General features: G+C 39.0%; 1 protein-coding gene across 1 annotated transcript; it reads right to left on the reverse strand.

Moving 5' to 3' along the window:
- Window positions 1-6,171: 6,171 nt before the first annotated feature.
- LOC121327995 (myrosinase-binding protein 2-like) lies at window positions 6,172-11,646 on the reverse strand. Its single transcript, XM_041272410.1, has 4 exons — window positions 11,612-11,646; window positions 11,307-11,374; window positions 10,899-10,943; window positions 6,172-6,477 (listed from the first exon to the last, which is right to left on the reverse strand). The coding sequence occupies exons 2-4, from the start codon at window positions 11,358-11,360 to the stop codon at window positions 6,268-6,270; spliced, it is 309 nt and encodes a 102-aa protein (XP_041128344.1). The 5' UTR covers window positions 11,361-11,374; window positions 11,612-11,646; the 3' UTR covers window positions 6,172-6,267.
- Between the last annotated feature and the right edge of the window lie 14,342 nt (window positions 11,647-25,988).

The raw sequence follows: 25,988 nt of genomic DNA on the forward strand, positions 1-25,988 counted from the left end.
AGCAGGGACTGGCAATATTGGCAGGATTGATGGGAGGCTGAATGGCGGACAATACAGAGAAATCCTGCATAAAAACCTGCGCCCTTCTGCCAAAAAACTCAAACTGCGGAAGAAGTTTGTCTTTCAACAGGACAATGAAAAGCACACTGCCAGAGCAACACTGGTATGGCTTAAAATGAAGAAAATAGATGTCCTTGAGTGACCCAGTCAGAGTCCTGACCTCCATCCCATCGAAAATCTGTGGCAAGACCTCAAAATTGCTGTCCATCACCATTCCCCAACTAACTTGACACAGCTTGAGTAATTTTGCAAGGAGGAATGGGAAAATATTGCTCCAACATGGTGTGCCAAGTTAATAGAGACTAATCCGAAAAGACTACTGGCTGTAATAGCTGCCAGAGGTGGTTCAACCAAGTATTGACCCAGGGGGATGAATACTTAAAAAATGATGACATTTCAGTTTTTTAATTTTTATTATTTTATTGTTTACTATTTTCTTTCTTTTTGGGTGGGGCTCTGTGAAGAAGAATGTGTGACTCACAAATAAAAATTCCCAATCTAATGCATCAAAATCCCAGGCTGTGAGACTCTTTAATGAGAAAAAAGGGATGGGGGCTGAATACTTTTTCAAGGCACTGTATATACCATTCCTGGGGTGGTGATAAGGCCCAAGGCGTCACCTCAGAAGTGGTATATATCATCGGAACCGCACTGGCCCGAAGTGGTTTATACCTCTTATAACACGGCTACCTGTCATTTGTGGGAAGAAAAATAATTAAAATAATTAAAACACATTTAAATTAAGACAAAACCAGAAACTTTTATTGTGTATACATTCGCAGTGTAATATAGTCCCAAATTTTATATAATTTAATTAATTGTTCGCTTATTAAAAATAAATTGCACATGTTCGTTTATTGTGAATTTCTGCATCAAAAGTGCCATCTCACTAGAAACTAGAGGGATGAGTACAACTGGATAATGGGCAGTTTCAAATGACACTAAGGAAGTAAGAAGAGCAGCTGCGATGGAGACTGAAGCCGGATCTTGAAGTGAGTTTGTGAACTCGTTATATGCGAGGCACACATATTCTAGTACATTTTCATCCTTTTGGATCTCAAAATATGTTTTTGTTATTTGTAGGACACCCTCGCATCAAAGTCGTGCCAGATTAAGTTGACGATCGAACCAGACTTTACGCATCAATCCAACCGTGGTGTCACGGGACAGTACTTCAGTTTCCCACAGATGTTTAAAATCCAGGCCAGTAATTCAGGGCGTCATGTCTGGCCTTGTCATTACCTGCTTTTGTAAGAGTTTTCTTGACTGACATGAATATATTATTGCTGTCAGCAGAGATCTTAAAACGTCTGTTAAAATATGTATTTAGTCTAGCTCAGCATTATAAAACTGGAGACTGAATACTGGTCCTCAGTTGAACTTCTGCCACTGGCATAAAATTCCCTTATATTGTTGAGATTTTTTTGATTTATTTCCATAAAATGAATGTCCATATTTGTTTAATTCAAGTACATTAACCAACCCATGCTGTAGTTTTTTTTTTTTTTTTTTTAATTGTGTGTTTTTTAATCTTTGTTTTCTTCTATTTCATTTAGCTGTTCCTCATCTACTGTTATGTGTCTACTCTTGCTGGTGCACTTATTTTATTTATTTTTTTTTTTTCAGATGGACTGCTGTCTTCACTCAGAAAGTTGGTGTTGTACCAGTTATGTGGATTTTCATCCCCAAATATATTAAAGGAAATAGGTGAAATGCCACTCATTTTTGGCAGTTTGTCATGGAATTTAGAATGTAGTGATGTATTCAGCGTGAAGCGGCTCATTAGTATGCAAGCCATGCTATACGCTATATATACACATGGTCATGTGATGCTGTTTAACCAATCCCGTGTTTTATATATATATATATATATATATATATATATATATATATAAAAAACAAACTATCACCCAGCCCTCCCAACAATGTTTTCCCCCAAAGTCCAGTGATGAGTAGTCTGTTGCAGCAGGTACAGCGGCAGTTCCGTTCCTAATTGTCTGATGACACACAAACGCACTCAATAGTAATGCTGATAAGCAATACAGTGGCATGTATTGCCTTATTGTAATCCATGTGTTGGTCCCGAAATAATAACAGTCCCGTTCTTAAACACCCAAACGAAACACAAAACACATACACTTGTCCACAGTGTGTGCTAAGGTGCTCATGGTGTAAGTACAGTTCTTTGTGAGGGATGTCCAGGTAGATGCTGACCTGTAGTGACAGCTTCGGATCATGTTAACCGTCTAATAAATAACAAACAGTACAATTAGACTTGACAAAACAAACAAACACTAAACACTCACGGTTATTTTACTTTTGTCCTTCAGCGTTTCTCTTAACCATAAACAAAGAAACAGATCACCAAGCTACGTCCCCTATTTGTACCTTCAGTCAGGCCCCCTTGGTTAGCGCTGTCAAAGGGCTACATACAGATATGTAATCCATATATTTTATCTTAATGCATAATACATTTGTTTTGTGTTTTTTTTCTAAGCAACAGAACTAAATATACTCCCTGTATTGTACCATGATATTGGCTTTTCATATGGATGATATATCTTCCTATTGTATTTCATCTCCATACCAACTCGGTGGTGGTTTTGTATGGTGGATTTTAGTAAATTCAATGGCTGAATGCTTCTCTTGTCTTTGATAAAAAAATGATAACACCGTGTAACAAATTTTTTTTTTTTTTTTGGTTCCTGGGTAGTAAGTGTTATTTTCTAATTGCTTATGCCTCAAAAGTATAGAAAATGGCTATTATTCCCCACAAACTTTGCTTTTGTGACCAGGACAGTGATATTTTGAAATTTACCTATTTTCCAGAACATTGCAGATAGATTCAGTTCTGAGTAAACTTGGAGTAACTTCTAGAACTTTCCAGTAATAAAAATAGTAATATAAATACAGGGGCCTAAGCCCTCCAGTTCAGTTTAATTCCAGCTGCCTAAGTGGATACATATCTGCATTTTTCTGAGATGGCATAAAGAGGCTGCAAGCATCCGGCAGACGCATTTTGCTATGTCTGCGGCCAATTTATCAAGACAAGAGCGAAAAAGTACTTCGTGGAAGCATCTGCTAAGATATGTGAGGCCTACAAGACATATTTCGGCATGCCTGTCGAGGATCAAGACAAACCCTGGGCACCTCATTTCACCTGCGAGCACTGCAAAAAAACCATGGAAGGTAAGATGGACAATTGTTGTTCGGAATTTTATGTTATAAAATTTGTTAATTTTTAAAATTGTAAAAGTTTTTAATTTTAAAATGTTTTACAATTTTCAATGTTATTGAAAAAATATATCATATATGAAAAATGTTGCGAGAATCTCTTACACATTAGTCATGGGTGAAATAAATGTATTTTTGTAGGATGGTACAGAGGGGAAAAGAGAGCCATGAAGTTCGCTATCCCAAGAATTTGGTGGGAACCCACTGACCACTCAAGCAACTGCTACTTCTGCATGGTGGACCCTTCCAAACGTCGGACTGGCAACAATGCACCTGCTATCACGTATCCAGACCTTCCTTCATCCATCGCCCCGGTGCCACACTGCCATGAGCACCCTGTACCCACTCCTCCGGAGAGAGAGCAGCTGTCTTTAGAAGAGAGCAGCAAGTCAGAGAGCGAGGAATACATTGTAGATCCAGATGACAATTTCAGAGGTGGAGCTGAGGAGAGAAACCCATACTACCCCAACCAAAAAGACCTCAACGACTTGATTAGAGATCTTGGTCTCACCAAGTCCAATGCCGAGCTTTTGACGTCTAGGCTCAAGCAGTGGAACTTGTTGGATGAAAGTGTGCAAGTCGCAGATCAGAGGAAGCGTCACCAACCTTTTTCCAGCTTCTTCACCCGTCAAGATGGGCTCTCCTTCTGCCACAATGTGACCAGTCTGTTCAAGGCAATCGGAATCGCCTGTAACCAGAATGAGTGGCGCCTCTTCATTGACAGCTCATCCAGGAGCCTCAAAGCCGTGCTGCTCCATAATGGTAACAAGTACCCGTCTCTTCCCCTGGCTCACTCGGTGCACCTCAAAGAGGATTACAACAGCATCAAGACCTTGCTGGACGCCTTGAAGTATGATGAGTACGGCTGGGAGGTCATAGGAGACTTAAAAATGGTGGCATTCCTGATGGGTCTCCAATGCGGTTTTACCAAGTTTCCCTGCTATCTTTGCCTTTGGGACAGCAGGGACACCAAGGCGCACTACCACAGGCGGGACTGGCCACAGCGGACCAAGTTCTCTGTGGGAAGGAACAACGTCAAGTGGGAGCCACTGGTGGACCCCCGGAAGGTGCTGATGCCACCACTGCACATCAAATTGGGCCTTATGAAACAATTTGTCAGAGCTCTAGATAAGGAGTCGGCAGCCTTCAAGTACCTTCAAGACTTCTTCCCTAAGCTGTCTGAGGCAAAGGTCAAAGCTGGTGTCTTCGTCGGACCACAGACAAAGAAGATCCTGGAGTGCAATGAATTCCCCAAGAAGCTCACTAGTAAGGAGAAAGTGGCTTGGAACAGCTTTGTCGCAATGGTTCGGGGCTTCCTGGGCAATCACAAGGCCAAAAACTATGTGGAGCTGGTTGAGACTCTGGTGAAGAACTACGGCACAATGGGCTGTAGGATGTCCCTCAAAGTCCATATCCTTGATGCTCATCTTGATAAATTCAAGGAGAACATGGGAGCGTACTCGGAGGAGCAAGGCGAGCGCTTCCACTAGGATATACTGGACTTTGAACGCCGCTACCAAGGACAGTATAACGAGAACATGATGGGAGACTACATTTGGGGGTTGATTCGTGAAAGTGATTTACAGTATAATCGTAAATCTCGAAAAACTACTCACTTCTAAATCTTCTGTAGTCATTTTTGTATTACTTTAGCATAAATACATGTTAATTTGGATTCATATGTTGTTTTTTTTCTGACTTTATGTGAACGAAAAGACACAAATTTGCCCGTTTTCTCATTGGAAATAGGTAAATTTCAAAATATCACTGTCCTGGTCACAAAAGCATAGTTTGTGGGGAATAATAGCCATTTTCTATACTTTTGAGGCATAAGCAATTCGGAAATAACACTTACTACCCAGGAACAAAAATTGTGTTACATAGTGTAATTGTTGTTATTCTCTACAACAAATTCTCAAAGGGTGTAGCTGAATTATATTTTTTGTTAAAGTAAACATGATTGTGGAACACTGCAGCTTTAAAATTAGTTTGGTAAATAGTTCACCTTCAGCTTCTGTTTCTCGGGTTTTATTAATGGTATTTTCGGTGCTTATTTTTTTTTTTAGCTATTTTCGAGTTTTATGTAAATAATTTATTTTTTTTCTGTGGCTTTTGTTTTTGATATACTGTATGAAATTAATGTTTTTGCTTATTTCCAAAATGCTTGAACGTTTTTTTTCTGTCAAAATATGTATAGTAGCAATTCGACAGTACTTAAATTGTACCTTCTTTCCTTTGCTGTCTTCCACAACGAAATCCCTATGGTCACGGGCACATTCTTCTGGGGTTTTTGTGTGTAGGCATTTTTGTACATTTTGCCACACTTCTGTTTTAAATCATCCATATCTTAACTGTAATACAGCTTTAAATCCTGGTAACAAGGCTCCATCTTGCTTATAATCTCGTTTTAAATCTCGCAAGCAGAGTCTCCCATAGAAATGTAGGAATGTGCTGTCACTCAGTAGCTGGGGCGGGTTTAGAGTACTCAGAACAAATCAATGATAGATGCAAGTCAGGAAGGTGGGACATTGCCCAGCAGCACTGGGGAATGTGTTTATTATTATTTTTGTAGTAGTTTTTATTTTTTAAAGGGAAAAGGGTAACGTCAACGTGAATTGAGTAAACATTTCCAAAGTTTTTCCGGGTGTTTTATCAGTTTTTGTTGGTGAAAAATGAAAATTAGAAGCCCTAATTATATGTAAGGCTGCCTAAAACTAGTGTTTTCTGTGAGAGACCTGTTACACTAGATTACATTGTAAGTGGCCTTTCCAGTGCTATTACCCTTGTTCATCATTTTCTTTGAAAAAAAAAACCTTAAAACCCACAAAAACATATATAGGAAATGTAATACAGAATGACTTAAGACAAGGATTCTGCTGTTGATAAATGTATTTATTTTAATAAATTGACAGTCTGAACAGAGTCTGTCTTGACAAAACACAATTTAAGATAATTCAAACTGTTCCGATCACGTTAACCTCCTGCTGGTGTTGGAGCTGGAGCGGGAGCGGGAGCGGGAGCCGGAGCCGGAGCCGGAGCAGGTGCGGGAGTCAGAAGAGGAAGCAATCGAAGGAGAGTAAGTAAAGAAATCAGATCATTCCCTTGTGGTGGATAGGATGGATAAGATGGATAGTACGGAATGGATGGATTGTAAGGAGGTGGATATGGTCTGAATCTGAAGCCCTGTGGAAGAAAAATAAGAAATAAGAAGCATATATGCATAAAATATTATTATTATTATTATTATTATTATTATATTATTATTATTATTATCCAGAAGATGGTTTGGAGAATAGCTTTTGAATGTCATCTACTTTGTAGCAGAAGAAGGAAGCAAAGTCATTGGGTGTAAAGGATGAGAATTGGGGAGAGTGGGGTTTGAGGAGGGAGGAAAAGGTGGAAAAAGTCGGTGGGGGTTGTTAGAGGAGGACAGGATAATAGATTGATAGTAAGAGTGTTTGGCAGTGGTGAGGGCTGTTGAGAAGGAGGAGAGGAGGGAGCAGTAGTGGGCTAAATCAGAGGGTAGCTTGGATATACTGTTATATTGGTGAGTGTTTGTCCATCTGCACTTTCATTCAAAAGAGGAAAAAGGTTGGAATTCTGATAAGTTGCTATGTGACTGACCGACACATCAAACCCTTTAGGACAGTTACACTAACCTGGCAAAATAAGCATTCAAACACATCATTATTGATAATTCTGTTCTGATCTGTGGAACTGAAATACAGCACTAGGCATAGCTTTGATTACATTGTCCAATAATAATAAACCTATAACAGAAAATCTACTAGCGTCCAACACATTATAAAAATTAAAAACATAAAAACTAGAAATATGCCCATTTCAGTGTACTCTATACTGTATTGTGTTTGTGTCTAAACATGTCAACACTGTAGACCAACCTAGAGTTCTTACATCTGTGACTGGAAAATGTGATTGATATTTACCACTGTGAGAAGAAAGCAATAACACGTGATATAGTCAATTATTATAGTCCTGTGTATTTTTAACTATCTTTGAACACCCTGAATTGTGATATTGCACTTATAAAACGCCAGCCCCCACCCCTCCCAAAGTGAATTGGTTGTCACGACAATCAGGCGGAATGGTTCCAGTTCCGAGCTGTGCTGGTATGGTGACGCATCTGCACAGGTTGGAGCTTGCTACATTATTGCTCAAATTTATACATATTAGCCAAAGTGATTATCATGAATTTCCCTTATTGAATCCCATTATATTCTGTCTGTGACAGAGAGTATTATTAAGCATGTTTTAAATGAAAAGCCTCTTGTGTGTTGAGTGTAAAGCATTGGTAAGGAGCAATACTGTATTGCACTCACTTCATCACTTGCTGACCGCTCTTCAATGTGGTGGTCCTCAGAAACCTTTTAAATAGAAAAAGATCTTCATGAACAGCAATTCATAAGTCGCTTCACCGTGTCATTGCAATTTGCATTGGCTGGACTAATCTAGATAACTTAATTTATGCATTAGTAACTTGAACTCTGGCGCTGGAGATGGCTCCAGAACAGACTCCTCCCTCTTGGATGGTGGACGCACAGACTCCTCACTTTTTAGCTGTGGAGCTGGCGTTCGCTTCTTCCCCTTTCTGTGGGCTGGTCTCGGGGCCTTCAGGCGAAGCCACTCCTCCGCATCCTCCACCTGTCCCTGATCGAGTGCCTTCAAAAAGAGAGGGTCTTCATAGGGGCAAACTTCCCGGAGGTGCCCATACTCCATGCAGGAGGCGCACCATGGAGCCCCTCCTTCCTTCAACTCCTCCTGGCGATTACGCCATGGCTGCCTTTATTCCTCCCATCCCATTTTTTTTTTTCGAAATGAATTTTTCACCCGCAGTATCCCTGGTCTGACTCTTGGAGGCGCTGTTGTCCCGGTTCTGACACCATATGTAACAAAGACGGCTGTAGTGGAGACATCAGACCAGACAAAACACACAGTACTGCAAGATGAAATGATAAATGGATGCGCTGCTGCTCCGTTTATTATTATAAAATAAAACAGGACAAAAACAGGACACGGCACGGCACTGGCAGCCAAAACAAAGAGACTAACAAAAACGAACTACACAGACAAACACGATGAGCTTCTAAACTATTAACTATTCTTATTACCTCCGTCTCCAATCCCGTTCTCCACTCACCCAACTCACAACCCTGAGTGAGTGAAAACATGCAGCTTTTATGCAGCTATACCGAGACTCGATTGCTAATCAATCATTCAATTGGAGTCGCGGTACAACTGCATGTAAATTAATAAAGTGCAATTCCCTGTGCTCATATATTATTAATTTTTACTTGCAAATGAAGTACTGTGCAATCCTCTTGCCTAAATACAAATATACGTTTTAAACACTCATGTTACACAGACCCGTTTATATCCCGTGTACCAATGACTATACACCAACATTAACACACAACACAAAATACACCAGGGGCGGACACTTTGCCACAGTACTCCATATATTTTATATTAATGTATAATAGATTTTGTGTTTTTTTTTTCTAAGCAACAGAACTAAATATACTCCCTGTACTGAACCATGCTATTGGCTTTTCATATGGATGATATATCCTCCTATTGTATTTCATCTCCACACCAACTCAGTGGTGGTGGTGGTGGTGGTTTTGTATGGTGGATTTTAGTAAATTCAATGTCTGAATGCTTCTCTTGCCTTTGATATTATTACTTTGTAAAATAATGATAATTTGTTGTTATTCTCTACCCACTGACTCACTGTGTGACCCTGAGAAAGTCAGTTAACCTCCTTGTACTCAGTCTTTCGGGTGAGACATTGTTGTAAGTGACTCTGCAGCTGATGCATCGTTCACCCTAGTCTCGTATCTTGTAAAGCGCTTTGTGATGGTGGTCCACTATGAAAGGTACTATAGAAAGATTAAAGGGTGTAGCTAAATTATATTTTTGTTAAACTAAACATAATTGTGGAACACTGCAGCTCTAAAATCACTTGGGTAAATAGTTATCTTGTATCTTATGTAATGCTGCCTAAACTAGTGTTTTCTGTGAGAAACCTGTTAAACTGGATTACATGATAAGTGGCCTTTCCAATGCTATTACCCTTGTTCATCAAAAACATCATAAAACCTACATACAACATACATAGGAAATGTAATACAGAATGACTTAACACAAGGATTTTGCTGTTGATAAATGTATTTATTTTAATAAATTGACAGTCTGAACAGAGTCTTGACAAAACACAATTTAAGATAATTCAGACTGTTCCGATCACGTTAACCTCCTCTTGGAGCTGGAGTGGGGGGTGGGGGTGGGGGTGGGGCTGGGGTGGGGGGCTGCCCCGACTCGACCCCGACCCCGACCTCGCTGGGGACCCCGTCCAGGAGTCGTCCTCAGGAAGCAATTCGAAGGAGAGTCATTCATTCCTTTTCATTCCCTAGTAAGGGAGCACTACCTAACTTACCTTACCTACCTAACATGGTCTCCACCTATACCAGACTGTGACTTCAGGACACCTTCTTTTTATACTAGCATATTGATCGTATGTTCGTAATTTCATCGTAATAATATTAAATACTATTATTATTATTATTATTATTTATTTATTATTATTATTATTATTAATGTTTTGATCTGTGGACCTGAAATACAATACTAGGCATATCTTTGATTACAGCTGTGTCCAATAATAATAAACCTATACCAGAACATCTATTCTTGTCTTTTTATATTAACCAGTGATTATCATAAATTTGCCATATTGAATCCCATTATATTCTGCCTGTGACTATTTATTAAACAGGTTTTACTGGGAAAGCCTCTGGTGTGTTGTGTGTAAAACATTGGTAAGAAGTAATACTGCATTGCACTCACTTCGGCTTGCTGGTCCTTAGAAACCTTTTAAACAGAAAAAGATCTTCATGAACAGCAATTCAGAAGTCACTTCACCGTGTCATTGCAATTTGCTGTGGCTGGATTAATCTAGATAACAAGCTTTGATTACATCTGTGTCCAATAATAATACCAGAAAATCTACTAGCGTACAACACATTGTAAAAATGAAACCATAAAAAACTGTAACTCTGCCCATTTCAGTGTTCTGTATACTGCATTGTGTTTGTGTCTAAACATATCAGCACTGTAGACCAACCTACAGTTTTTACATCTGTGACTGAAAAATGTGACTGATATTAACCAGAGTGTGAGAAGAAAGCAATAACATGTGATATAGTCAATTATTATAGTCCTGCGTATTTTTAACTTCTTTGATCTTTGAACACCCTGAATTGTGATATTGCACTTATAAAACGCCAGCCCCCACCCCTCCCAAAGTGAATTGGTTGTCACGACAATCAGGCGGAATGGTTCCAGTTCCGAGCTGTGCTGGTACGGTGACGCATCTGCACAGGTTGGAGCATGTGTTAGCCAATGAGATTGCTCCATTGATTATTGCCATTGTATATTAACCAAAGTGATTATCATGAATTTGCCAAATTGAATCCCATTATATTCTGTCTGTGACAGAGTATTATTAAACAGGTTTTACTGTAAAAGCCTCTGGTGTGTTGAGTGTAAAACATTGGTAAGAAGTAATACTGTATTGCACTCACTTCATCACTTGCTGACCGCTCTTCAATGTGGTGGTCCTCAGAAACCTTTTAAATAGAAAAAGATCTTCATGAACAGCAATTCAGAAGTCACTTCACCGTGTCATTTCAATTTGCTGTGGCTGGACTAATCTAGATCACAAATGTCTTTTTCTTTTATGCATTAGTAACTCAGATGAAGATATTTAAGTGTCTTATTTCTTAATTATCAATAGCTTCAGGAAATAAAATAAAGAAGATTTGTAAAAAAGATTGTAAAACATTACAATCATGCAAGTCAAAACCATGTGAATGCCGTTCACTTCATTCACAATTGAGGCATTTGTGAATACTCTTAAAATAAAGGGAAGCATTTCCAGTACTGTATATACAGTATCTGCTTTCAAAGTTTTTGAAATTGTAAGAACCTACCGGAAGAGAAGAACATAGACCCACCAGGCCGATCACCAGAATCAGAGTCCTCATTGTGCAAAACGTTTCTGTAGGATTAAACAAAATTAATAATAAAAAAAGTCAGTCCTGGGAACAACATATTACTGTATTTAGTATTTGAAACTTGTGTGCATGTGTGTATTTCCTAGCATGGTTGTATCATTCAGACTTTTTTTATATTATTTAGTTGCTATTATACACTTTAAATAACTTTAAACAACAACGGACAATTAAAATTTAGAAATCGAAATACAAGAGTCAAATTAATACAAAAAATGATTTACCTGTTTTCCTGAACAACGTAGAATGTAATAAAATATTATCTTATTACTTGTGATCTGTGACTGCATACATTTTTTGGAATTTATAGTGAACTTGGAAAAATCAAGAACCAATCAGATCACAGTTATTGTATAGTCTTATGATTCACACATATTGTGAATAATTATTCAGTGGGATACAACAGATTCATTACAATTATAACAAACCTTATGAAATCCTAAAATGTGTTGCTTAAGCATTAAATAACAATTAGTTTAAATCATCTGATCTGTGATATTAGTCAATATCATCTATGTATTTCTCAATTACCTACAGGTACATTCATTGTAATTATCTATTACAAAACATGAAACTTCCCATCTGCATTTCTAAAACAACTAATGGCAAACTTAGCTAAGTCAAACGGTCTCGTCAACCCTCCACATATTGTACTGTACTGTACTGTATGTTGTTAAAAGCGAACTATGTTCAACACCATTTATTTGGCCCAAATGAAGTCTTTAGCAAAGTCAGAGTTGTTGGAGAGGTATGAGAGGCCAGTGTCTATGCCATCTTCTAAATCACTAAAAAAAGGACCTGTCCCTGTTATTTATCATATCTTTACTGATTGTTTTTAAAAACAAAATGGGTTTGATTGAATAGAGCTGATTGTGAGAGATCAAGAGAGTGTGATTTCAAAAGTCGATAGACATTTATCCAGGTGCCAGTGATGACAGAAAGAAGCTTCTAACCAGCTGGTACACCAGGGTGTAACCATTAAACTGTCCCCCTGTTACACTCTGCCCTTTGTGAATATAACACATGTCACAAGTGACTAGGGTTAGCTTGGATGAAACACAATTTTTTGTTATACACTGTATTTTGTTATGATTGAATTGTAGTTGAATTAACTGTCTTATTTACTCCTTGTTTGGATGACAGAGAAAACTTCCATTGTTTGGATTGCCATTTTTCTTTTGTGTTGTTTTTATTTCCTTTCACTTGTTGTCTCTCTACTCATGTTGGGACATAATGGGTTGCCATGGACACAACCGGCAGACATCGGCTGAATTCCATCCAATACTCTATTTCCCCTTGTAACAGGGGAGATCTGTGCTGAATGTCTGGGCATGTGTGTTTCTGCAAGAAGATGGCAGCAGCCCCATAAGATCCAGTCATGGCTAGAGGTGGGGAAGAGGGTGTGTTGGCTTTCCCTCTCTCTGAGTGGCTGAGAAGCGGGCCTTGGGGGATTGCTCGGCCCACAAGTACTACACTTGGTTATGCATTTGGGTGGTCGTGATTGGGAATACCCAGACGCTGGCCGACAAGGCCAGTTTAAACAAACATTAGGCGAGAACGGCAGTGGCTGGAGCGAGAGAACAAACCAGGCAAGCACGGCTGAGGAAGACAGACAGTTTAGAGAAAGAAAAAAAAAATTAATTGTTACGTACCCGAGGGAACATGTGTGACACACCCCAGCGTATAGTGCATAACAGAGCATAGGACGAGACCTGAGCTGACCGGCTTAGTGGCAGTGGGGGCACTGCGTAAGCAGCACCTTTATTTTGTAGTTTTATTACTGTGTTTTATTTTCCCTTTTCATTTCGCCTTTTGTTTTCATTATTATTTGGAGCACCTGCGAGTGTGCCAGCATCAACCTGACCATATACCTTTCTTGGTAACTCTGTGGTCCTGATTACACCGTGTAACAATTTTTTTTTTTTTTGTTCCTGGGTAGTAAGTGTTTTTTCCTAATTGCTTATGCCTCAAAAGTATAGAACATGGCTATTATTCCCCACAAACTATGCTTTTGTGACCAGGACAGTGATATTTCAAAATATCACTATTTCCAATGAGAAAACGGGCAAATGTGTGTCTTTTCGTCCACATAAAGTCAGAAAAAAACAACATATGAATCCAAATTAACATGTATTTATACTAAAGTAATACAAAAATGACTACAAAAGATTTAGAAGTGAGTAGTTTTTCGAGATTTACGATCTATTTTTTCTGAGTATTTCGAAAGAGTATAACAAAGACGTTAAAAGCTTACCTGACTTCATCCCCTGGTGAAACGGCGCGAACCTGTGAGGAGGTGCTGAAGAAAAATCATTGAGGATTATATTATCGTATTTTTTTTTACTTCCCAGTTAAGCGCATGTATTTAATCTCATCCGCAAAATGACGGGGAAATGTGTATTTAACCACAGGTGGCTGCTAATGGAAAAGTACAAGTGCCGAACCCAAGCAAAGCGTTCTGCATTCCTGCAAGAAAACGATCGATTTATCTGCGATGGGCGAATAATATTTATAGTAGAAGAAAACTATATATAAACAGACAGACTTTTTGTAAGATTTGTTTCAGAGCTGTCAGTGGCCTAGACTAAATCTTTAACTGAGTCTCTTATTCCAAATTAGTCGTTTTTGTTTGACAGAGGCTTATCTCTATAACTTACCTCAGAAGGAAACCGTTTTTGTAATTTGCTATTATTGAGTCAGAATTTTGATTTGGTCCAGACTTTTGAACGTAACCTATGCTTTCTTTATTAAGTACTGTGCTGACTACAGAGAATAACGCAAATTAAAACATAAATAACTGTTTACCATTGGAGAAATTTCTCATAACTGTAGTCTACTACTGTAGTTTAATCATATTTCATTATCTAGAATAAAAACATAGAAATAATCGTATTAGCTTATTAAATAGGTTATTTTACAGTTCGATTATGATAAGCAAAACTAAGTTACTCGTTTTGAATTTAACAATACAACTATATTTATGTACTCCATTTTAAATACAGTTTTTACAAAAGAGTGATTGCTAGGAAAGCCCACATGTATTTTAAAACATAAATGTTAACAAAACTATTTTTTAACGTATGTTAAAATTATCCCTTTTGACAAGATGTCGCGCCCATCAACCAAGTGCTGTAAACACAGTTGCCAGACTTAAATCATAAATTGTCTGGCTTATAAAAATACCTGTTGTTGCACTCGATTACATTAATATATCCTATAGTAGTGATGTCTTTCTTTGTAAATTAAACATTTGCACATCGTTTGGATGGGTAGCCTTCTAAAATTGAATCGGATGAATGGTTATGAAATCTCCATGTTATGAATAACGAGCGCTAGTTTAATTCTTATCTGCATTCTGTCAAATAACTGTTCAAATTGGTATACAGAGCTGGACTCTTTATCATCGTTTATTATTCATATTTCAGTACCGATATATTTAGCAGGCAGGGCTACTCGTCTGTTAAATTATGTACTTAAATATTTTATTTTTCTGTTGGTTATTGTTTTATTTTGAGGAAGATGAGCTAAACACTATATTAATAATTAATCCCGACCCCTTACTCTAGTTATTTGTGCTCTTGAAAATGGGTTTTGTTTTCTTTTTGATTGTTAACACTTGGAATCTACACTGTGGGAAAAAAATACTTTAAAAGACTAATAAACTGACTGTTTTGGATCACAGAATTTGAGTTCTTTTTTGGTGGTGGTTAACATGTAGAAAACAGGATGAATCTGTAGAAACCTCAAAATGGAACAAGGTAACCAGTGGTGTACCACAGGGATCAGTATTGGGTCCTCTGCTCTTTCTAATCTACATTAATGACTTAGATTCTGGTATATTAAGCAAACTTGTTAAATGTGCACAAGACACAAAAATAGAGTGGCAAATACTGTTGCAGCAGCAAATGTCATTCAAAATGATCTAGACAGCATTCAGAACTGGGCAGACACATGGCAAATGACATTTAATATAGAAAAGTGTAACTTACTGCACGCAGGCAATACAAATGTCCATTATAAATACAATATGGGAGATACCGAAATTGAAGAAGAAATCTATGAAAAAGATCTTGGAGTTTATGTTGACTCAGAAATGTCTTCATCTAGAGTGTGTGGGGAAGTTATAAAAAAGGCCAACAAAATGCTCAGATATATAGTGAATAGTGTTGAATTCTAAATTATAAAAGTTATTGATAATGTCGACCCAATGGACTTTTTCGACCTGAAAAAAGAAACAAGGACCAGGGGTAGCAAATGGAGATTAGATAAAGGGGCATTCAGAACAGAAAATATGAGGCACTTTTTAACACAGAGAATTCCAAATTGTGGGAGTCTGGAACCAACTCCCCAGTAATGTTGTTGAAGCTGACACCCTGGGATCTTTCAAGAAGCTGCTTTATGAGATTCTGGGATCAATAAGCTACTAACAACCAAACGAGCAAGGTGGGCCGAATGGCCTCCTCTCGTTTGTAACCTTTCTAATGTTGTTATGTTCTAACAAGCGACTATTTTATTTGGTATGGCCGATATAAGAGACATCAGTGTTCAATATCTTATGCTTAACGATAAGCATTACTAAAACTCTTTAACTGTCAGATTTAGAAAGCATTACCATGACAAATAACATTTGTGTCCAACTTCTGTATTGTAACTTCTTCATGTTTTGTGATAACTGTCCTCAAAATAGTATTTAAAATTTTAAAAAAGCATAAAATAAATGCACTTGCTTTATAACTGGCAGATCGCACATGGTACAGTTCCTGATTAACCTATAAAATAAATAAATACAAATTACTGAAACTGAATATTAAGCAAGCAAAAGTAATATTTTCTGTATATATTAATGACTGATAATGATACCATGATAATAACAAAGAAATCTGTAGAAATTTACAGAAATTAAAATAAGAATTGATATTAAAGTAGTGATTCTAAAAATAGATCTTTATAACACAACATCAAGTAAATTTTTATATTAACGAAGAAATACTTTAAAAAGGGCAGTCCACCCTCAAATGTTCTGTTCTTTTGACTGAAATGAGGATCCATTAAAAAAAAAAAAAAAAAAAAAAAAATATATATATATATATATATATATATATATATATATATATATATATATTGGCATGTCTTTATTTTGTTTGTTGTTTATTTCTATTTTTGGCCCAGTTTGATGTGGAATGAGATGTGTTTGACCTGGAAGTATGACTTCCCGTTTAGGATGATGTATTTGTTCCCTATTTGTGTAGTTGTTTGTTTAATTGTTGATGGTTTTGCTGTTCTCTTTGCTTCTTTAGATATTTTGGTGGTCATTTCTGAGTGTGGGTTATCATTTAGCTAGGAATAGTCAATTATGCTTTGTAATTCTGTGTGCCTTTGAAAGGGTGACTTGCAGTGGTGACGTCAGACCAGAACAGAAACCAAAGCATGGAATGGCGGTGAACCTGAGGCGCTACGGCGCTCAGTACTTTATTAAATAATAAAACAAAAGACTTGAGCAAACAAAAGGGCACAAGGGCCAAACAAACAAATAGTAAATAAATAGTATGCTGCTTGCGAAACCAGCATACTTAGAAATTGTTTCTTTCTTTTTCACACAGACGTATGTCTCTCCTCCTTGAGCGCAGACAGCTGCAGGCTTTATATTCTGGGCGAGGGGTTAACTAGCTATGAATTAATTATCTTATTACCCCTCGGCCATAGTCTGCACGATATTAATAAGGATGCGTGACTGTCAGCTAGTTAAATAAATCAGTAGCTGATCAGACACGTATCCTCACAAGGTTTTAAAATTAAACACAACAATAAAAATAATGATGACGGCTTCGTCCACCAGGATAAAAGCAGTTTGTTCTGAGGTTATTCATAAAAATGGAACTGAGATGTTTTCTGATTGATAGTATCATTTTTTGTTGCCTTCAGAAATAGCAATATCCCTTTTCTTTTAAAAATACAGAATAAAACCAAGTACAACTGTAGAGTTACCCAGGTAAACAAAGATGAGTAATGATTGCAAACATTTTGTTTTGATTGCACAATAACTGTCTGCTTCTCACCCTTTCCAATTTAAGGATTTAAAATCCTCTCCTATTAGCAAAACATTGTGAAACACTGTGAGTTGTCACAATAGAGCCTGTTAAGAAGATCGTCTGTTTGTCAGCAAACTATGTGAAGACAAACGACTACTTGCTCATTTCTTTGGTCATTATTTTATATGGAAAAAAATTAATGAGTTTAAAGAGAGAAGTTGGTCCAACTCTTTTTGCAGCCAACTAGAAAACCCCCCTTCCTCTCCAAATTGACAAATAGCCAATTAGGTAGTATTGGTATAAATTATATAGGTCAACTGATATGCAAAAATTAACAACTGTGTGGGGAAAAAACACTACAGGGTGAAACTTGACTTAAAACATTTACAAAAGTACCAATTTTTTATTAAGTGCCTCATTCCTAACACTGGGCACCCCAAAAGAAAGTGAAACTGATTAATACAAACACAAAAAAAAATATAGAATGGACAGTAAGGCAAAAGAAGGCTAGAGGGATCCTAAATAATAAACACAAATACAAAATAATGAACAAAAACACAATAAATTAAATAAATAAAATAAACAACCACAAGAACCCTGTGCATAAATAACTCAAATCGCTGCATTAAGTGCTCTAATAATCAGCAAAAGTAAACTTTAAATCACACACTAATAATCTGCTACTAATATGATTCCGGTAGTATTTATTGCCAGGTATTGCCAGAGAGAATAACTGTTGGCGTCGTTATCTGATTTAGGATCTTCAATGGAGACAGAAAATATTGCTCTGAGTATTCATAGTTGCACCCAAATAGGCACTAGAATCCAACCACAATGTTGATACATGCAGGAAGTCTTGGCACTGCGCACAACAAAAGCAAAACAGCCAACAGAAGTAAAGAAAAAGAAAACACGTAAAGACAACACAGTCTTTTGCAATGACAGTGAATCAGTAGTTTCTAGTACTAAGGAAACGGTGGTTACACTAAAACTAAAAATACAGAATATTGGCTCACTTCCATGTCTCCATGCCACCCTTTAGAATCATTATTATAGCTTGTTGGTATTCCCACCACTAAATTCAAGTTTAAAGTTTATTTATTTATAGACCACCTTTCACACAATGTCCCAAAGCGCTTTACACAACAATAAAATCAACAAGAATACAGTATACTTGAACATTAGTACAGAAAAATTAGTAAGATTGATAGGAGGCTGTGTGGTCTGGTGATTAAAGAAAAAGGGCTTGTAACCAGGAGGTCCCCGGTTCAAATCCCAGTTCACTCACTGTGACCTTGAGCAAGTCACAACCTTCTTGTGCTCTGTCTTTCAGGTGAGATGTTGTTCTAAGTGACTCTGCAACTGATGCATCGTTCACATACCCTAGTCTCTGTATGTCACCTTGGATAAAGACATCTGCTAAATAAACAAATAATAATTGATAAAAAAAGAGAGAAGTAAAAGTTATTAAGCAACAAAATACAGTGAAAGAAAACATTAAGAGAGGGGAATATAATTACAATAGTGATACATGAAATTAGGATTCAAAAGTTAATTTAAAAAAAATATATAGTTTTTAACCTTGACTTAAAAACATTAAATAACTCTGCTTCTCTGCTGTCAGATGGCAATCTATTCCACAATCTTGGTGCATTATAGCTAAAAGCTCTTTCTCCTTTTCTCTTTGTCTTAGTCTTTGGAATAGCAAAAAGGCCAGAATCGGCTGACCTTAGAGCACAGATAGTTGCACATATGGGGACATGAGCTATTTTAAATAATCAGTAGCCAAACCATGGTGGACCTTATAAGAGTTATAAGACAACAGCAAAATCTTTAAATCAATTCTAACATGTACTGGAAGCCAATGAAGTGCAGCCAATACTGGAGTTATGTGCTCTATTTTCTTTGTTCTACTTAGCACCTTAGCTGCTACATAAAAATGTTGGGCCATCCAACGTTCCACCTCCGACAGACATGCAATTAGCGTAGAGACAGCTGATGCATCCCCAGGCTTTACCAAGATGTGTGTAAATGTATATGGTATTTATGGATAATCACAGCCAATGGTAGCACGTATAAGGGGAATAGTAAGGGGCCAAGAATAGAGCCTTTAGACAAAAAATTAGACAAAGATCTTGCCTGAACCCCTGTGCCTATTTTGTATATTTTCCACTACATTGGAATTTGTAAAACAAATATTAAGTGATATATTTGCTGAAGAGGTCATGATTAAATATTTTAAACTACATTGTACAAATATTAGCCTGACATGGGATCCAAGTTGTGCCCTGCCAATACCAGCAGAAACATATTGTGACGGCGGCTTGCCGTGGGTTCAGCGGGAAGAAAGAGACAATGCAACAGGATTTCTTTGGTGCTAAAAGGGCCGTTTACTGCTCCAGCTGCAGGCTAGGCTGGCGCTTAAAAGTGTTGTTGGTTTTTGAAAGGAAGGTAACAAATAGATATACACTCGACTCTAGCTCTCTAACACTCGCTGCCTCTCACTCAGCACGCACTCAATGAACAGCACGCAGGCTGCAGCTTATAGAGTCATCAGACGGGAAAGAGCAGACCTGGTTGGAACCAGGCTGCAGCAGCTACACAGACAGACAGACACACACAACACAGCATGAAAGTGAACACAACATACAACTATTTACAAGCAAATCCCACACCCCAGCAGTTCAATGCAGCACCAAAACGCCCCACTCATAAGTCCTGTAGGACCTGACGCTATACTACCCCCCTGCTTAAACACTTCCCAGCCCGTGAAGCACTTGCTTCGTTCAAGTACCAGAGGGTTTTGAGAGCAATGCAATGCGGAGTCCCTCCTGGATCTGGACTCCCTTGCACTACTACCCCTCTCCACACAGCGAGGCAGAGGCTGGCCAGTGCAGCCCCAACAGCAACCTCAGAACCCAACTGTCATTTGGAGAGAGCTGGGTGCCGCAGTCACGGCACGGGGTGCTCTCTCTCAGGCGGTGGCGTTGGACTCTGTCCCAGGGGCTCTGGCAACACAGCATTCTCTCTTGGAGGCTCTGGCGACACAACATTCTCTCTCTCAGGCTCTGGCAACATGGTGTTCTCTCTCGCAGGCTCTGGTGACAGGGCGTTCTCTCTTGGAGGCTCTGGCGACACGCCGTTCTCTCTCGGAGACTCTGGTGACACAGCATTCTCTCTTGGAAGCTCTGGCAACACGCCGTTCTCTCTCGGAGGCTATGGCGACACGGCATTCTTTCAGAGGCTCTGGCAATGCGACCTTCTCTCTCGGAGGCTCTGGCGACATGGCATTCTCTCTCAAAAGGCTCTGGCGACATAGCGTTCTCTCTCAGAGGCTCTGGCGACACAGCCTTCTCTCGGAGGTTCTGACGACACGGCATTCTCTCTCGGAGACTCTGGTGACACGGCATTCTCTCTCGGAGACTCTGGTGACACGGCATTCTCTCTCGGAGGCTGTGGCGACACTGCATTCTTTCAGAGGCTCTGGCGACACGGCATTCTCTCTCGGAGGCTCTGGTGATGCTGCATTCTCTCTCGCAGGCTCTGGCAACACGCCATTCTCTCTCACAGGCTCTGGCGACTCGATGTTCTCTCTCAGAGGCTCTGGTGATGCGGCGTTCTCTCTCGCAGGCTCTGGCGACACGGCGTTCTCTATCGGAGACTCTGGTGACACGGCATTCTCTCTCGGAGGCTCTGGTGACACAGCATTCTCTCTCGGAAGCTCTGGCGACACGCCGTTCTCTCGGAGGCTCTCCCAATGCAGCGTTCTCTCTGAGGCTCTGGTAGTGTGGGGCAGTCTCTTTCAGGTGGCGTGGGACATTCTCTCTTGTGGGGCCAAGCTCTCTGGCAGGGACTGCGGGCTTTCAGTTAGCAGCTGTGGGCTCTCATCACCCGTGTGACTACGACAAAAGCCCTGTTGGTAACAAATGGATATACGCTTGTTCTCTCGACTCCAGCACTCGCTGCCACTCACTCAGCTCACACTCAATCAACAGCATGAAGGCTGAGTCATCAGGTGGCAAAGAGCGGACCTGGTTGGAACCAGGCTGCAGCAGCTGCACAGACAGACAGATGCACAACACATCTGAGGCTCTGGTATTTACAAGCAAATTCCCCCCCCCCCCCCAGCAGTTCAATGCAGCACCAAAACGTCCCATTCATAGTCCTGTGGGACCCGACGCTACAATATAATTTCAGGTTGCAATGAAATACTGTAAATTTGCCGTTTTAATTAAACCATTAATAGAAAAAGGGAAGGTACTGTACCTTTGAGAAAAAATATTTTATATTGTGAAGGGGGTGTCGTATAACACTATGTAACACAATTTTTGTTCCTGGGTAGTAAGTGTTATTTCCTAATTGCTTATGCCTCAAAAGTATAGAAAATGGCTATTATTCCCCACAAACTTTGCTTTTGTGACCAGGACAGTGATATTTCAAAATATCACTATTTCCAATGGGAAAATGGGCAAATGTGTGTCTTTTCAGTCACATAAAGTCAGAAAAAAACAACATATGAATCCAAATTAACATGTATTTATACTAAAGTAATACAAAAATGACTACAAAAGATTTAGAAGTGAGTAGTTTTTCGAGATTTACGATTATACTGTAAATCAGTGACAACTATTTACAAGCAAATTCTTCTTTGATGATGAGCCTACCATCTCTCCCTTGTCCCCCCCAGTGCACCCAGATTTTCTTTTTGAAATCCAGTCATCTTGGGATCATCCTGCTACAGCTCCTGCTTTTTCCTGGTTGATGGACACCTTATATAGGGTGCATGATGCGGAGAAGCTGGGCCTGCCCCTTTTTCCGCCGGTGGAGGTGCTTAATTTAGCACTCTTGAGCTGTCCCAACAACCAGTGCCGGTTCTTGGAGGTGATCCTCAAGCGTGTTTATTCAGCCAGTGTGTTTGCCACACGGCTAGGCAGTTAAATAATATTCTGGTATCCTACCAGTCCTATTTGCTGCGGTCCCTTTCTGACAGTCAAAGGCCCTCACCACAAAAGCTGGATGAGCTGCACCTGTTTAATAAGAACCTGCTCTGTGTGTCAAAACCTCCTTTTCAGGGAGCCAGCTGGGTGCTTACTACCACTCAGACCGGCTACACACTGCAGTTCAAACCGTCTGTTTAAAGCTCTTTCAGCTCGACAAAGCGCTCACGGTAGTGATGTTCCAGAGACTTCTGGGCTTGATGGCAGCAGATTCCCTGACCTTTCCATCGCATGTGCCCTCTGCAGGCCTAGTTCAACAGCAGGGTTTTTCAGCCCGCATTGAACTGTGACCGCTTATTGACAGTGTCTCATCACTGTCTAAAGGCGCTCTCTTGGTGGAACAGCCACCAGAAGTGTCAACAGAAGGGAGGTTGTCACTACGGACCATCCAGCCTAGCTTGGGATGCTGTGTGGAATGGCACGGAGGTGCAAAGTGTGTGGAAAACCCCTTGGCAGGGTCTCCACATCAATGCTTTTGACCTGCAGGCAATTTACCTGGCCTTGCAGAATTTTTTGCAGGCGGTTCGAGGGTGACATGTACTTGTCTGTACAGTGGTTGATGTAATCCTGGCCTCAGTTTGCCCAGTCTCTATCACGTGGCTTGCAAGCTTTTACTCTGGGAAACCTCTCACTATGGGTAGTACATCTGCCCGAGGAGACAAACTGGGTGGCAGACCTCCTCTCAAGGAGAGTTCCCGGCGCCTCAAAGTGGTGCCTCATTTGGGAGAGGTTTGGGAAAACAGAGATAGATCTCTTTGCCTCCCAGGAATCAACCCACCATCCCCTCTCATTCTCCATAATAGGAGACGGGGACCCGCTGGCAGTAGATACCTTGGCACACCAGTTGCCGAGGCAATTGTTATATGCTCCCGCTGTGTCTGGAGAAAATCAGGCAGGACCGGGCCATGGTACGCCTAGTATACTCTTATTGGTACTCTTATTGGCCCAAGAGACTGCTTTTCAACCCTGATGCAGCTCCTGAGCGACTAGCCGTGGAAACTACCCAACACCGCGACCTGTTCAGTTAGGCACGGGGGACTTTATGGTATCCTGACCCATCAAGCCTGCAGCTGTGTCTGGCCCCTGAACGGCTGCATTTGAGCCACCTGGGTCTGTCCAATAGGGTTATTGTCATATCACATGATGCCTGCCTCGTAGGTTTGACACCGCTACCTGTCTCATAGCAGTTATACTGCAGTTTTTGCTGGACCTTTTTGATGAGGGGAAATCCCCCTCTTGAAAGGGAACATTATCATCATAACCCTGGTTCCCTGAAATAGAAATGAAACAATTAAGCTTTGAAGTCACTGCATCCTTGAAAAAAAATGATGCAGATATCTGTTAACACAGTGCTTTTGTGCCCTCGGGGGCGGGCCATGACTGCATCACAGGCTCTATGAGCAGCATTGGTATATCTTGTTCAGGTTTCCAGGTCTTTAGGAGGCAAATACCCATTCTATAATGATTACATTTCTATTTCAAGGAACCAAGATTATTATAATGATCTTACAAAACTTTAATGGAATTAGCAGTAGTGGTAGCCTATTGGCATAGCTATTCACATTAAGAAATTTATTTTATGCTAGGAGGAAATTTGAAAGGAAATATATAAGAAAAGAATCACTATCAAAAAAAGAAAAAAAAGCCAAGAGAGCGAGAGACCAGTAAAACACACCAGTTACACCTATTATAAATCAGGATGGCCACTGTTAGGTAAGTAAAACTGGAACGTTTCTGTAATATTTTTTAATTTTACAACATTGATGCAGTGCGTCCTTAATTTATAGCATGGTTCTTATGATGTGATTATGCGTGACATCTGAAACATTAGCATAGCTCTTCGTTAATTACCATAAAATGACACCTACTGGTGTGTCACTTAGAAGTTTGTTGTAAACCAATATAAAAATCTATACCAAAATATAAACCACAATAAAAAAGGGCAGGGTGAAGTGGATTTCTATTTTTCTGGTTTTGACTGTCTGTATAATGAACCTGTTGCAAAATTATATAGGTACAATGCAGTCTTGTACAACACTTATCGTAATCCACTTCCCAGAAAGACATAAATAGTACATACAGTATCTGAAGCTGATCTTAAAAAAGGCTTTCTGGAAGCCAGATAGATATAACAAAATAAAAAAAATAGAATTCAAGTGTGTTCATGATATATTTATTTCACTTCATAGTAAAAAGTAAATTACATCATGTGTTTTCACATTTCAAGCAACATCTAATCATAAGTGTAAAACAGTTACATCAAACATCGTTTTGTTTCTGTTTAAAGTATTCTAAAAATATTATTATTCGAAAATTAAAGAAAGATTCTTAGCCCTTTTACATACCACAATAATAAAACCGTTACATAAAATATGTGGCAGAGTTTTGTTATATCAAAAGCTGATAGTACAAAATTACTAGTAAAAATGTATGGTTCAGGTAAGAAAGTAATCTGCAGCATTTTGACCTGGGAAATGGAAAAGAAAATACATGTTACATTACAGTTAATTTGTTCAAACTACTGTACATGTATAGTTATTAATTAATAACTTCATAAATATTTAAAGCCTGTTTTAATTTTATGGACATTTATCACTGGTATTCAAAAATACAATGTAGCAAAACTGGAATTAAAGTCAATGATATCAACTTGTTAATAATAATAATAATAATAATAATAATAATAATAATAATAATAATAATAATAATAATAATAATAATAACTAGAACTGTAGCACTAGAACTAGAACTAGAGCAGTTTTACGGCTCCCAAGCCCCAGTATCAGTACCCTTCTAAGTGTGTTTAGTTCTCAATATGCCAAGTTTAAAATCAGCAACTTCAGCTGTTCCACAGAACATTTTGAAAGTTTTTTTTTTTTTAAAAATGCACCAGACAGCCATCTTGTTTAACGCACAAATGCCATTTCTGAAAATGTAAGTTTTACCAACACAGGCACAATGGTTTTCAAATTTGGAGTTAAACCAAGTGAACCATTTTTAAACTGAAGCAGTTTTAAATATAAGAAGAAAATTTAGGAGTGGCAGCCATATTGTTTCACAAAACATAACCATTTTGACATATTTGTATTCCGTTGTCACCGGAACGATGCCTACCAAGTTTGGAGTCTGTTGGTCAGACGGTTTTCAAATAAAAGCAGTCTGCTGTTAAGGGCGTGTTTCGGTGAAATTTGCGGCAGCCATTTTACTATTGAATTGTATCACAGCAGCTTCTGCTTTGCAAGCAGGTTTGGATGCTGATAATATCTGCCAAGTGTCAGATCAATCAGTTCAACGGTGCCAAAGATGAACATTTTGGGAGGTTTCAAGAAGAAATGCATCATACGGCCATTTTGGTTTAACACCAGTTTCTTAAAAGTCAGTTGTATTGCTACAGTGCCGAGGATGATGTTTGTGAATTTTCGAGTTAGTCAAGTAAATCGTTTGTCAATCGAGGGAGTAATACATTTTGGATATAAATGTACACCTGGCAGCCATATTGTTTTATAAAACATAACCATTTTGACATATTTGTATTACATTGTTACTGGGACAATCACTGCCAAGTTTGGAGTTTG

Source organism: Polyodon spathula, chromosome 2, assembly GCF_017654505.1.
Source record: "Polyodon spathula isolate WHYD16114869_AA chromosome 2, ASM1765450v1, whole genome shotgun sequence".
Classification (NCBI taxonomy): domain Eukaryota; kingdom Metazoa; phylum Chordata; class Actinopteri; order Acipenseriformes; family Polyodontidae; genus Polyodon; species Polyodon spathula.